Source organism: Haemorhous mexicanus, chromosome Z (assembly GCF_027477595.1).
Source record: "Haemorhous mexicanus isolate bHaeMex1 chromosome Z, bHaeMex1.pri, whole genome shotgun sequence".
NCBI lineage: Eukaryota > Metazoa > Chordata > Aves > Passeriformes > Fringillidae > Haemorhous > Haemorhous mexicanus.
This window is the reverse complement of record NC_082381.1, coordinates 77,259,369-77,272,731: the sequence shown is the minus strand read 5'-3', so window position 1 is coordinate 77,272,731 and position 13,363 is coordinate 77,259,369. Positions and strand designations below refer to the sequence as shown.

The 13,363-nt window shown below is 45.7% G+C and overlaps 1 protein-coding gene across 2 annotated transcripts in view; it reads left to right on the top strand.

Annotated features, from left to right (window-relative positions):
- The window catches only part of EGFLAM (EGF like, fibronectin type III and laminin G domains), a 75,014-nt gene extending 65,303 nt beyond the window's left edge, over positions 1 to 9,711 (top strand). For both annotated transcript variants that reach the window (XM_059873794.1, XM_059873793.1), the window contains exons 19-23: positions 3,053 to 3,131; positions 4,015 to 4,158; positions 6,646 to 6,729; positions 8,023 to 8,126; positions 8,625 to 9,711. In XM_059873794.1, the coding sequence (XP_059729777.1) occupies positions 3,053 to 3,131; positions 4,015 to 4,158; positions 6,646 to 6,729; positions 8,023 to 8,126; positions 8,625 to 8,779 (566 nt within the window). In that variant the 3' untranslated portion in view covers positions 8,780 to 9,711. The remainder of the gene's footprint in view (positions 1 to 3,052; positions 3,132 to 4,014; positions 4,159 to 6,645; positions 6,730 to 8,022; positions 8,127 to 8,624) is intronic.
- Positions 9,712 to 13,363: the final 3,652 nt, after the last annotated feature.

The window sequence follows — 13,363 nt, the reverse complement described above, 5'->3', positions numbered from 1 at the left end:
TCAAAAGCATGAACCACTTGATTTCTCTTCCTGATACCTGTGGCTCCTATTCAGGTGCAGCTCAATCTCCCTGCACTTGTGCAGCCTCAGCTGCCACCAAAAATTGAAAGGTTTTCTGATAGATGTGTATAGAGCATGGAGTTGTTCCTGAGCCTCAGTTCATGACAGCCTTGATGAGAACCACCTGAAACAGATTCCTCAAAATAATCCTTACCTGTGTCTCTGTTGGGGTGTAGACATTCTTAAGGTGAGATGCACATCTCTGTGCACTTCTGTTTCACAACAGGGTTTTGGTTAGTGCATTCGGAAGGTATGTGAGGTGAAGGTGCTGTCTCCATCCTTCTTGGTGGTAGGCTGCTGTAAAAAATCCTAAAAAACAAAGTGCTTTTGAGGGAGCTCACTTGATTCTTAAAAATTATGCACACCACTTAAAAACTCAAGTAATGCTGGTTGAGGTATATGAGATACTGGTTCATATTTTAATGGATCAGCTGAAGATTCAGTAGAGTTTTTGCTGACATTGCTAGGTTTTATATCCTCTGTACAAGCTTGGGGAGTGCTAAAGGTGTTTTTATACTTTCACTGTAAGATAGAATAGAACAGCAAACTCTTGTTTTCCCTTGGCTAGAGCTGATCCCTGGGTAAAGCCTCGTGAGTCACTGAGATTTGAGAATCAGGAGTAGCAGAAGGATTTGCTGCTGGTCCCACCTGTCTGTCCCTTTGTGTGTTTTGAGCAGACAAATATAGGTACTTGGAAGAAACCAGTTATGAACGCAGTACTTCCTCCACAGGTGATTGTAGTCACTTATGCGAATGGTAGGTGGGAGATTACACATGGGTAGAAAGGTGGGTATGGAATTGGACTAAAGGAGATTTTTATGCTTTAGAATAATAAACCCGGAATGTTCTTGTTTTGTTTTGTGCTGACTCACTGCAGAATGTGGAAGTTACTGCCTGAACAGTAAGTACTGCAAATTATGTGAAAACTGCTCTGTCATTGTGTGTTTGTCTTGATGCTGGGTTTCCATTAAGCGTGACAAGTTTCTGTCATTAAGCCAAAATATTTTCTAAGGTTATATAGTACTTCCTTAATCATTGTGCTGTTGATATTTCAAACTGCATCCAAAGGATTTGCCAAGCTCAGAACAGTGGCTATAGAGTTGTCTCTGTATTTGCAGAGCAGAGGGCCAGGTAGCTGGCTTAGGGTTTTGTGGTGTGACTTGAGGCTGCCCTGCAGTGCAGAGCTCACTCCTGCTTGGCATGAGAGCTTTGGTGCTTGTCTGCTGAGTCATGATGAGCAAAGAATGAAGGTGTGTAGTCCTAGATCTCCTTACTGCCTCTGCTCCCTTCCAGCTGCAAAGATCCTGGCTGCATCAAGGGAATGCTAAAATTTGCTTGTTTTTCTGCACTCAGATTCAGTGAAACAAGTGAAGAGCAAGCAGAGGTAAATGCCCATTAAGCTCTCTAGAGGAAAATTGGAGTACTCTGGCATGGGCTGCATGACATGGGCACCTTCCCCTGCTGAAGGCAAGAGCAGTGGGGCTCTAGTGCAGCATGTGGTGGGGGAACAAGGGCTCCTTTCATGCTCTGCTGCCATCAGAGGCTGTCCAGGGCAGGAAGTGTCAGACCTGGTGAGGAATGTTTGACCAGCATAACACAACTTTTTGCAATCTTCCAACGACATTGGCAGACTGCAGGCTGGACATGGCCAGTGGTGGTTTCTTTAGACACATTAGGCAGCTTTCCTGATTTCACTATGGATGAAAACAGTCGTTCATCACTATCTAAAATTCTCAGTCTTGGCACCTAGAGCTAAATTTCATATTATTGTTGCTGGCTGCCAGACTACACCAGTTGTTGCATATCTGTGTCACAGTGAGCTCTAAAAGCCCAGCCAGACCCTGTGTTGCATAAAGAAAGCAAGCATTCTTGCCCTGGAAAGCTTGAAATTTATATAGATGGGATTAGCTGTGGGTTGAAGGGATTATTCCTCAGTAAGAAAATAGGATGAAGGCATCTATTTTAAGTAATTTATACGACTGGCTTACATTAATGCAGCAGTTATGGGAGATCAGCAACAAACTGTAGGATGTTCACTCTACAAAATAATCTGTTTGGGCCGGTGCTCATAGCCTGGCGAAGGGCTCTGTATCAGGGATGTTCCGTGGGTTGTGTCACACAGTGAGTTACTTTGCCAAAGTCTTCTCTGTGGGCAGCAGTGCACCAGCTCCAGTTCTGACTGCAGTGTTTGCCACTGTCCCAGCCATACACCATAGGGGCCCCTGGGGCTGTCCCTAGAGACATGCTCTATGGTGGGGGGACACAAAGACCCCCAAGGCTGCACTGCTGTGTTGAATGCACCAAAGGGCTCTGCAGCCTCTGCCATGCAGCCTTTGGTATAGTCCCAGTTGTTTTCAGTAGACCAAAGTGATCTGGGACTCTAACTCCTCCCTGAGATACCTGCCCCCCACACTGCACCCCAGGGGTGAGCTCTGAGCAGGCAGCAGCCGCTCTGTGCAGTCACATGCACGGAAAGAGAAAACACAGGCTGTGTGTGCTGCCTCCCTTGGCAGGGTGAGAGGGCCCTAATGTGCTCTGCTATGGTGCTCTCTTAGCAGCTGGGGAGGAGTTTCTTAGTCTATGCACAGAGGTGGTTAATGCACAGTCTTTGGCAGGAGGGAGTGTTGAACCACATAGAGAATCAAGGAATGTGGAAATGGGGGTAAAGAGAAAATTTGCAATGTTTTCCCAATGCTTCATAATTTTCTGCACTAACATTTGTAGTAGAGCAATACCTTGGGCTCCTGGCATGGAGGCTGTAAGCAAAGGGACTGTCAGCTAGTTAAACTCCCTTAGCTGCTGCCCCACCATTTAGGTAAAATCTGGCAGTGCCTGTTTGCAAAGCAGTGTGGGCTCAGCTCAGTTCTGTGTCACTGGTAGGTACCTGCCACTGCAGGAGTGAATCAATAAAAGAGTCTTGTCTCTTTTTTTCATTCCATTTCCAAGTCAGCTCTCTGACAGTCATCTTCATTTTTTTATATTTACTTCTCAGCCATTACAGAAGCAATTGAAATCCCACAATTTATTGGTCGCAGTTACCTCACATATGATAATCCAGATATCCTGAAAAGGTAATGTGTCTCCTGTGGACCTAAGTATTCTGTTTCTTAAATTGTATAATGTTGGGAGCCTTATGTGAGAGAGTGTAGTATATGTACATGTTTTAAGCTGTATTTATAATATTCCTAACTGTAGTTCTGCCATATTTTTAAATTTCAGGGAAAAGTACATTTTAAGTGCATATCTTTGTTGCTTAGTTTATTATTCTTGTGCATCTTGCAGCCTGTCAAGAAATAGCACACCTCTGTCTGGCACAGGGAGGGACTGGTTTTTCCCTGAGGGCAAAGAACAGACATACAGAGCTTGTGTCTCAAAAGGGACTAAAGACCTTAACTCCTTTTTAACTCCTGCTTTAGCCTAACTTTTAGATCCTCAAAGTTACTTTTTTGACTGCTTTGTATCCTAGAACATCTCCACATTCCAGCAAATGTTGGATTGTTTCAACAAGTTCATCCATCTACCTTTATTTCAGCCACTGAGTAGAGAAGGGTTCACCAGTGTCCTCACCTGCCATTTGGTACCTCCCACCTACTCCTCCCACCTTATGCTCCTTCCACTGGCTTCTGAAGGCATCACATCTACTGGGCATTCTCAAAATCTGCTTTTTGGGCTGGATTTCACACTAGGCTAGAGGAATAAAAGGATTTTCTCTGAATTATCTGGAATAACCTAGCAGCTATTGTGTAGAGAGATGAGTTAAATTCCTCCACTCTGAAATGATGGAAATGGGGATGTGAGCCAGAATCCTTCACAGATCAGCCTGTAAATGAGTTGCAGGAGAGTAGCCCACCAGACCAGCAGAGACTAAATACTGCATTGTCTTTTATGTTTTTTTGAAAGAAGACTGGCACAATTTGGTATTTTACTATTATTTCCTTCTTCTCCATTAAACAGGGTATCAGGAACAAGAACAAACGTGTTCATGAGGTTTAAAACCACAATGAAGGAAGGCCTTTTGATGTGGAGGGGAAACAGTCCCATGCGACCTAACAGTGATTTCATCTCTCTAGGCCTTCAGGAGGGAGCTTTAATATTCAGGTAAACTTTCTTTCCCTTGTTTGTGTAACACACAGGGCTCAGAGGAGTTGCTACAACACATAAAGTGCACTTGTCCCTTGGCACATCAAGGGACAAGATCTCATCCTCAAAGTTTTGTTCAATGATGGATCCCATTTTCTGTCTGGGAGAGGATGTAAGTTGAAGAGGTAATGTGCTGCAAAATTTGCATCACTCCTCCTTCCCAGTTTTTCAGATATCAGGGCTTTATTGTGATTTTCTGAAAGAGTTCTTATGAGGGGATGAATACTCTTGGTATGCCCCCCACATACCTGTCAAATCTGTCTCAAGCAGAGCAGGGTAGGGCTGGCAGGGGTCAGGGGCAAACTTTGGTGGTGCCACTGCTCACTGTGGGCTCACTCTTTGCCAGACAGTGCCCACAGGAGCAGGGCTTCCACCACCTCAAACCCCCAGATATCCTGCCCTGTGACACACACACAGCTGTCACCACACCTGGTTTCTGCCACCATCCACAGAATCATTAATTAAGCAGTAATACTGCTGTCAAAATGGGGAAACTGGAAAGTATTGGGAAATGCTGGGGTCTTGCTCCAGCATCTCTTTCTCCCTTGCAGACACTCAGGCACACCCTGTGCAAGTTTTTGCATGGTGCTTTTTTGGGACTCCTGTGTTTTGAAAGCCTTGTTTTTCCTCATGCTGCTCCTTTAGGTTGTGTGAGGCAATACTGAATCAGCAAACCACAGATGCCATCACTGTCGTGGATTGTTGTGAGATACTATTGATCAATTTGCAGAGAGCTTATTATTTAAGCTAATTTTTTTTTTACTTTACTTAACTTGCTGTTCTTTGTTACCATGAATGTATAGATAAGTTGCATGTTTCTATTTGAATTAATTTCTTTTAAGCTTTTTTTAAAATGTGATTTAACAATGGCTAACTCGGCAAAAACTCTAGTTTCCTCATTGATTTATAAACAAGGAACTGACTCTGCAGAAGTGGTGCATTGTTTAAATGTCTTTGGAGGGGACTGTCTTTCTAACATGCACGGTAGTAAGTGGCCACTCTGTTCTGTTTCCAAAACACAGTGCAATTTTTATTAGGTTTCTGCTCTTCCTCAGAGATAAAGACAGTCAAAAGCTTTCAACCAAACCAGATGAATTTTACAGAAATATTTGTACCTTCCACATTCACTTAGGAAGGTGAAAAATAAGACTGCCAAAATAAAACCCTCATAAGCAATAACTGCTTACTGAAGGGGAGCATCAAAGAAGATGGTGGAAGGACAAATGCAGAAAAAAAAATTCCTGAAAGGTTGATCCTCATGCTAGATTTTCATCTTTTGAGAGGTGCAGTCAAGAGACTATCAGGGCTGTGAATTTGTCTGAAGAATTTTCCTGCAGTTCAAGTTTAGATGTCTGAGTTCATTTTCTATGGCCTTATTCCAGGAACACTGGACTTGCTGCTAGAAATTATTTCTGTTGCTCCTTGCTTCTGTCAAAGGTTATTTCACTAGTAGTGGGATAGCTGTTGTAGAGGGATTCATAAGGGATATGAATCTCATTTCTGTTATCAAAGGTCTGACATTTTGATGCAATCCTGAACACTCAAATCCCCTTGTTGTTTTTGACCTGGATTGGTGTCTGTGTGCTGGGTAAAAGGGGATGCTTGCATGAGACTCAAACCCCTGGAGACAAAACAAATTTAGGGTAACCAGTTTGCATGGGACAGCTCAGTTTAAAGTGCTGTTCTTCAGAACCTCACCCTGGCCATGAGTTCATTCCATGTTCAGTAATTTTTGGAGAGATAGTGACGTTGGCTTTAATCCCTCCTGCTTCGTAGAGGCTGAAGTCCAGCAGCAGCTAGTTCATCCAGAGCACTCAATAGCTCACTGTGCTGTAGCAGCTACTTCTCTTTTGTTAAGGTTGGCCCAAGCTTCAGGGACCCAGAAATTAAGATGCCTGAAGTGTAAACATGATGGGGACATTATATCTGCTGAGTTATTTTAGTAGAAGCAAGCACAAAGAAGTAATTAGAGTGGCAGCTGAAGCAGTTGCATTTATTAGACTTCATCTTTTCTAACATCACAGGTCTCAACCTTCCCTATATTTCAGACGGTTTGTAGATCTTTATAGGTTGCATGCTTATTTGCTCTTGTAAAAATTTATTTATTAACCTATTTGCACATTCCGGCTGCGGTCTCCCACTAGGCCAAAGGTCTGTAGATCACTGACTTTCACAGTCCCCTGCTTGGGGAAGAACGGCCGTGCAGAGGCTCTCTTCCTGCTCCCATGGGATGGTGGGGATGGTACCCACTACGACTCAGGGAGTTTTGCCTGCCTGTCCGTGAAACTGACTTTACAAAATAGGAGCACTGCTGCTGGGACTCCAAAGAACTCCACTGATTGCCCCAAAATCTGAGCCAAAAGGGAGTAAGGATGCCTGAGCAGCTTGGCAGGCAACCAGTCCTTTCAAGGAAGGCAGTAACATTTCAATTTTTTTTAACTGTAGCTACAATTTGGGCAGCGGCGTTGCCTCCATCACGGTGAACGGCTCTTTCAGCGACGGCCGGTGGCACAGAGTCAAAGCAGTTCGGTGAGTGGGCAGGCTCCATCTGGGGGCACCTGGGTGGCACAGAGCCAGAGCTGTTCTGTGAGTGGGCAGGCTCCAGGGGGGCACCTGGGTGGCACAGAGCCAGAGCTGTTCTGTGAGTGGGCAGGCTCCATCTGGGGGCACCTGGGTGGCACAGAGCCAGAGCTGTTCGGTGGGTGGGCAGGCTCCAGGGGGGCACCTGGGTGGCACAGAGCCAGAGCTGTTCGGTGAGTGGGCAGGCTCCATCTGGGGGCACCTGAGAGCCACCCTGCCATTAAAGATGCTGGCTGGCATGTCTGGGGGCTGGTGGGGTGTGAATCACTGTGGCTCCACACTCACACCTCGCTTAGGAGTGGAACTGTTAGCAGCTTGGCTGTTTCAGGATGATGTGCACAAGGATTGCTGTACTTGAGGTGACAGTGCCAACTTGGCACAGCTCAAGGCAGGCTGCCAAAGTTGTGCAGGGCTATTCTGGGGCTGTGACAGACATTCTGTTAAACCCGTACCATTTCGGTTAAGAGTATTTTTCTTTAATGTCTGCATTTTAAAATTCCCTGGTGAGCATTTTGTGGGTTGGCACAAGCATTGGAGCACAGACAGTGTAAACCTAGTTTTTCTATTTGGAGGAGGTGCAGACATCTTGCAGTGTATATATAACTCATATTTATAACTCATTACCTCATGGGAGGCAGCTGTGTCCAGGAGGGAAAGCATACATCCCTCCCTTCGTGAGAGGCTGATTCCCTGGAAATCACAGTCTGACATTTAGCTCAACTTGTTACCAAATTCAGTGAGGATAGGACCCATCATGTAGCTCTCCTGTTAATACTGTTATTGACCATGTGTAAAATGGCTCTAGTGAGTAACAAAACTGCCTAAAAGTAAGTTTTACCATAGCTTGCCCATTTTTTCCCTGCTTAAGCTTTTCCCTGTTTAAGCTTCTGCTGTTAACGTCTAACATTACATTTGATTATTAACAGCAGGTCAGAATGTGCCCGTTCCCTCTGTCCCCCAATTGTCCAATTTGATTTTTTTCCAGCACTTCCTGCTCTGAAAATGTGTCCTGCACACTTTGCAGGTCTTTTACATCTTTAAAAAAATCCTAAAACCCGTAAAGTCTGGATGGCCTTAGTGCACTGTGTCTGTGGGGCTTCCCACAGACAGTTCCAAGCCTTCACCATGAACCCAGCTAAGCTCTGAGTTGCTCTGGTCTCCTGGCGAGTGGAAAATGCCACTGCTCCTCCTCCCATCTGATTGTAGGCTGGATGAACGAGAGTGGTTTGCTTTTTGTTTCAGGGATGGACAGTCTGGCAAAGTAACCGTGGACGATTATGGTGCCAGGACCGGTAAATCCCCTGGGAAGATGAGGCAGTTAAATATCAATGGAGATCTCTATGTAGGTGGGTGCTAATTATTCACATTCAGGACACAGATGCAAGGTCAGCTGCAAGGCAGGGCTTTCCAGCTTTATCCAGCTCCTGGTGGAGGTGTCACACAGCAGCCTCTAATCTGCCACAGCCTATTTTTTGTGAGGAGGCCTCTCTGGGTGGGATGGGGGAATGGCTATAAGGGGGGATGAGCACAATAGGAAACCCTATGGGACTCCTGGCATGTACATAGAGAAACAGCAAGAGGCAACTAGAAACCACACACACCTCGGCACAGCTCTTACTGATGCTACAATTTCTGGAATAAATAATTAGTGTTCTAATTGATTACCTCCTGCTTATCCCCTCTGTAGTTTCAAGTGCTTAAAATCATTACTTTAAACAACACAGAGAAACCTATAAATTAAAATTCCCTTCTGAGGTGCACTGGCATTGCTGGGTGTGCAGCCTGCCAAGCAGGAGCAGGTGCCCATGCTGGTGAAGAGTTTCTGACAGCTGCCTTTCCCGCAGGGGGCATGAAGGAAATTGCCCTGCACACCAACCGGCAGTACCTGCGGGGGCTGGTGGGCTGCATCTCCCACCTCACACTCTCAACTGACTACCACATCTCGCTGGTGGAGGATGCTGCCAACGGGAAGAACATCAACACGTGTGGGACCAAGTGACAAGAGAGGAATCCCAGTGCTGAGGACCTGTCGTGTGCGTGTGTGTGTGGCTGAGCGAGAGCTGGCTGACACAGTCCTCTACAGCCGGACCATGCTGGCAATCTGGGAAGGTGACAAAGCCAAAGGGAAACCAAAAACAAGGAAGAAAAAAGAACATTTTTCCCCTCTCATTCCCTCTCCTTTCTTCTCCTTTCCCGTCCAAATGAAACCAAGCATTTTGTGTATGAACTGTGCCCTCTACCCCTTAAGTGTTTAGTGAATGCTAAAGGTTGTGCATCAGTGCAAACAGCAAAGCGTGATGTTATGAGTAGCTCAGTGGCTGTGTTTTGTGGTCCTTAGGTTATCTTTTGTAGTATCAGAGAAAGCAATCTTGAAACACCTACAATCATCCCACCCTGCAGTGATACAGTGACTCTACTGTTTAACAAATACACCATTGGGCAGCGTATTTCTGCACTCACATGCAGGTCCTGGAACAAGCAGTTCTCCTTACCACTCTCTGATTTAGCTATGTTTCATCCTGTGTAGCAGGATAACAGTTACAATGACTGGTTTCAAAATATTGTTGTTTGTTGAGGAGGAAAGTTCTTACAAGTCTACTTTTTTATTACAAGCAACAAAAAAGCGAACCAATTTTGTAGAGGTAATTTTGTACTTGCCTATTTTTTATAGCAGCAGCAGACCTGCTTACTTGGCATCACTTTTAACATCTACGTGTACTATACAATTAGCTCTTTGCACACTTTCCTAAAAATAGAAAAGTGACCTGTGGCTTAATGTCTGTATTATACAGTTTAATGGGGATATTTGTGAGTTATGACCAGTTTTACATTTGACTCTTTTTGTTCTGTAAATTTTGACAGTTAAAAATTGTACATTATGAAGCTTTCCTGTCTTAAACGGATTAAAAGATTAGGAAAAAAAAGAGCAAATACTTGCTACTGTGGTATTTTAATTTTATTTTTTTTAGAAAAATGAGAAAAGCTATTGCAAGAGACCTTGGTAGGTCACAGTCCTCTCAAAATGTTGTGTTTTCTAGGCACTGGACCAACACTTATGCAATCTTGATTGCCGAAGTATAATTTAATCAGGCAACCAGAGTGCTGTTGAGACACTGAAAAAGTGGTCCAGAATTTCATAACTTGGAGATTTTTCTTCCTTAATTCTCTATTCAGAATGGATGAGTGAGCCTGTGAAGGGGCTGGGGGGAGGAAGAGAGACCAACCATGCAGCGGGGCACCCCACAGCCTGCCACGTGCCTGTGGCAGAGGAGCCACAAACTTCCTCAGGGACACAGGCTCATCTGAATGCCTGTGAGCTGAAAGGACCTGATGTGGTGAAAGCAGTGAGTGTGAGGAGTTTTCTGCTGCATTTTTGCTGTGCTCAGAGTGCTCTTGGCCCCGTGAGAACACACACACATTCCCTAGATTCATCCCACCTACAGCAAATTGAGATAATGGTACAGACAAATTTCTACCAGGACACCCCAGCTCCTGTCCTGCATGCTAAAGGAACACCCTGATCTGCTCCTTGTAGATAAGGTAGCAGAGGTCAAAACCAAATGCAGGCACTTATTGGAAACAGAAAGTAAAAGGAAAATATGTGGTGCTGTGATGTGCACCTGTGCTCTGCTCCCTGTTCAAATGATACTTCGGGAAAAAAAGATTGTAGAAGTCACAGGCAGTTTGCACAGGAACTGGAGACACTCATGGCTCTCCTCCCAGGAGGAGCAAAGTTTTGTTTGGCTTGGGAGCCCCATGGGGAAGGAGAAACCCTCTGCGGCTGGGAAAAAGCAGAATAAAGTATACCTGATCGAGATGTGCCTTTGATACTGAAGTAAATGGAAGTGAATGCCTTGGGATGTAAAGGGAAAACGTGTAGAGTCTGAAAAAGAGTGAAAACCAAAATTTCTGGAGGCTGAAGATTTTTCTGTCTATTCAGTGTAGCCCTGTGGGAGTGGCCTGACACAGCCTTGGGTCACATCTGAGCTGCTGGCTGCCTGAGAGGGAAAATTCACATCTGATGAGCTTGAGGGGTTTTCCAGATGCTAATGACTTGTCCTGACCTGGCACAGAGTAGGAAACTGGCTGTACCCCTAATCCTCTGGACATGCTTGGGCTGGTGGAGGTGGGGCTCTACCACGGTCCACAAACAGAATCATCCTCTGCTCTGTCTTACGTGCCTCGCCTTTCCCATCCTTTCATTTCTGTCGCAGGGTTTGGAGACCAGTTCCAAGACAAACATCTGGTGGGAGAGGTCTCTATTTTAAGATAATTTACTGCAGAATACCGGGTGCTTTGGTACGAGGCGGTGCTTCTCCAAAACAAAAGCAGCTCTTCTGAAATGTCGGGTAGGGAGGGGCGTGGGTAGGAAATACCTCTGTTGTTGTTGTGGGAAGAGAAGAGCAGCTCCCCAGAAGCCTGTTTCCAGCACTGCTTATCACCACGCGGGAGCTCGGGGCTGGCGACATCACCCTGCAGCAGTGCCGGCTGAGCAGGAGCAGCACAGCTCCGCGGTGCGGGAGCCGGGGCGCGAATAGCAAAGATGCTGAGTGGTTTAAATCGCTATAAAAAGGATCCTTTCTGCATCCTTTTAAAGACAATCTGAGAAACATCCCTCATCTACGTCCCCACTCTTCTGGTAAAGCTCGGGCATGGGTTTCCACTGTGGTTTCCACTTCAGGGGCCGAACAGGAGACAGGTACCAGAAAATCAGGAGCATCTGACCACGTGTGGAGGCTCTGCCCCTGCTGCCCTCTGCCACCCTCCCCACTGACGCTGCGTCAGGGAAGGAGAAAGGAAAGGTGGACAGTGAATGGCAGAGTGATTAGTCATTTTCCCAGGAACTGGCCTGCATATGCTGCTCGCTGTCTCCAGGAATGTTTATTAGTCACATTACTCATTGCTTGGGCTGACTCAGATGCAAGACACGACCCCAGTGCTGAACAGGGTAAGTTCCTACCAGTTAGAGCCGCGTCCCTTTTGCTGCAGTTACCTGAGGAAACCAGCAGAGAAGGCAGCAGCCACAAGAGCTTATACCTCTCTTTGCAATTTAATCTCCTTCCTCAAACTGCAGCTATTATTTTCCTTACTAGTTTTGCACATTATTCCCAAAACATGTAGCGTTCCACTTAGTAGGGCTGAACACCTGCCTTGATGCCCGTGTTGGTGTGCTGAGTCAGTCTTTGTGCTGAGCACTGGCTACTGGCCAGAGCTGCATCCTGGTTGCCCCTCACTCTGCCCAGGGCAAAGTGTGTCTTGCGGCTCTCCATTACTCCTCCATCTCCATGGGAAGCAGCTACTAGGAGTCAGCAGTTAGGTTTAGTCTGCTTCATCCTAAAGGAAAATAAGGATAAAAGAGAAAGCAAGTCAAGGGGTTCTAAAGCCAGATGAGACTCAGCAACGCTCCCTATGGTTGGAAAATCCTTGCTGCCCTGGTTTGTCCTAGGTCGGCTGGAGCTCATTTCCATCCCAGTCCTCCCAGCTTGGTCCCAGGGAGCACAAGAGTGAAGAGGAAGAGGAGGAGGGGGCTGCCAGGACTGGGAAGTTGCCCATTCCCTGGATGGAGTATTACCTTGCAGTAGCTGCCTGGTAAAAGTTGCTATTTTGTCTGCCAGGCTTTCCTTTTGAGAGGAAGTTTTCATTCTGTTTGCACTGCAAAGTAAGCTGGGTGGAAAATGTATTGTTCCAGCTCTGCATGTTCAGCTGCCTCCACGACAGCATCACCCCTCGAGGGGCAAATCTTCTAATTTTAAAGGAGTAGATAAGGTACAGTCGTGATTTACTCAGGGAGAGGAGCAGCCACATCCCATCAGACAGATATCACCATTTAATTTCTCGGGTGGTGGTGGGGGGTGGGGGTGTTCCCCTTCCCCAGCTCTCTCCCACTGAATTTTTCATTGTTTTGAGTCATTGTGGGCACTGTGATGTTGTGCCCTTGATTCTGCACTTAGGCATTTCACTCATGAATAACAGCCTGCAGCCAGCACCTGGTCACTGCAGCTCTGCAAGGTCCTGCCTTTCTGTCCCTGTGGACAGGACTTGCTCATCTGTGAGTGCTCTCTTGTCAAGCCCCTTGTGATGGAGACTGCCTGGCAGTGCTGTGACCGACTGCCCTGATTTCTTTTGAATATCCATTCCCTGTCACAGCATTTTTCTTTGTTCATTGTGCGCTAAGACAAAGATGACATTGTTCCTCTTCCCCTGCTCTTTCTTTTTAAATCTTCCCTCAGTCTTTCTTTCTAGGAAAACAACCATGCCAGTTCTTTCAACACCATTCTCACAGGCTATGTTTTCCAGCACTTTTTGTTACTGAGATATATGGAGAAGCGTGGAAGAAATAGAGCTGCAGAGCACAGACACCCCATGTTCTGTCTCACAAAACAGCAGCTTTCCAACCTAATTTTTTGTTTTGCAGACTTTTAAATAGTTTCTATTGGCAGTTGTGGCAGCCTACATCATCACTTTTTATGGACATGGCAGAATTTTCCTAAATTTTTCTGTCTTTTGAAAACACGGGAGGAGCCATATCTAATATTTTCTTTAACATTTCTCTTGCTTCCATTTTTTTTCTCTCTACAGTTTT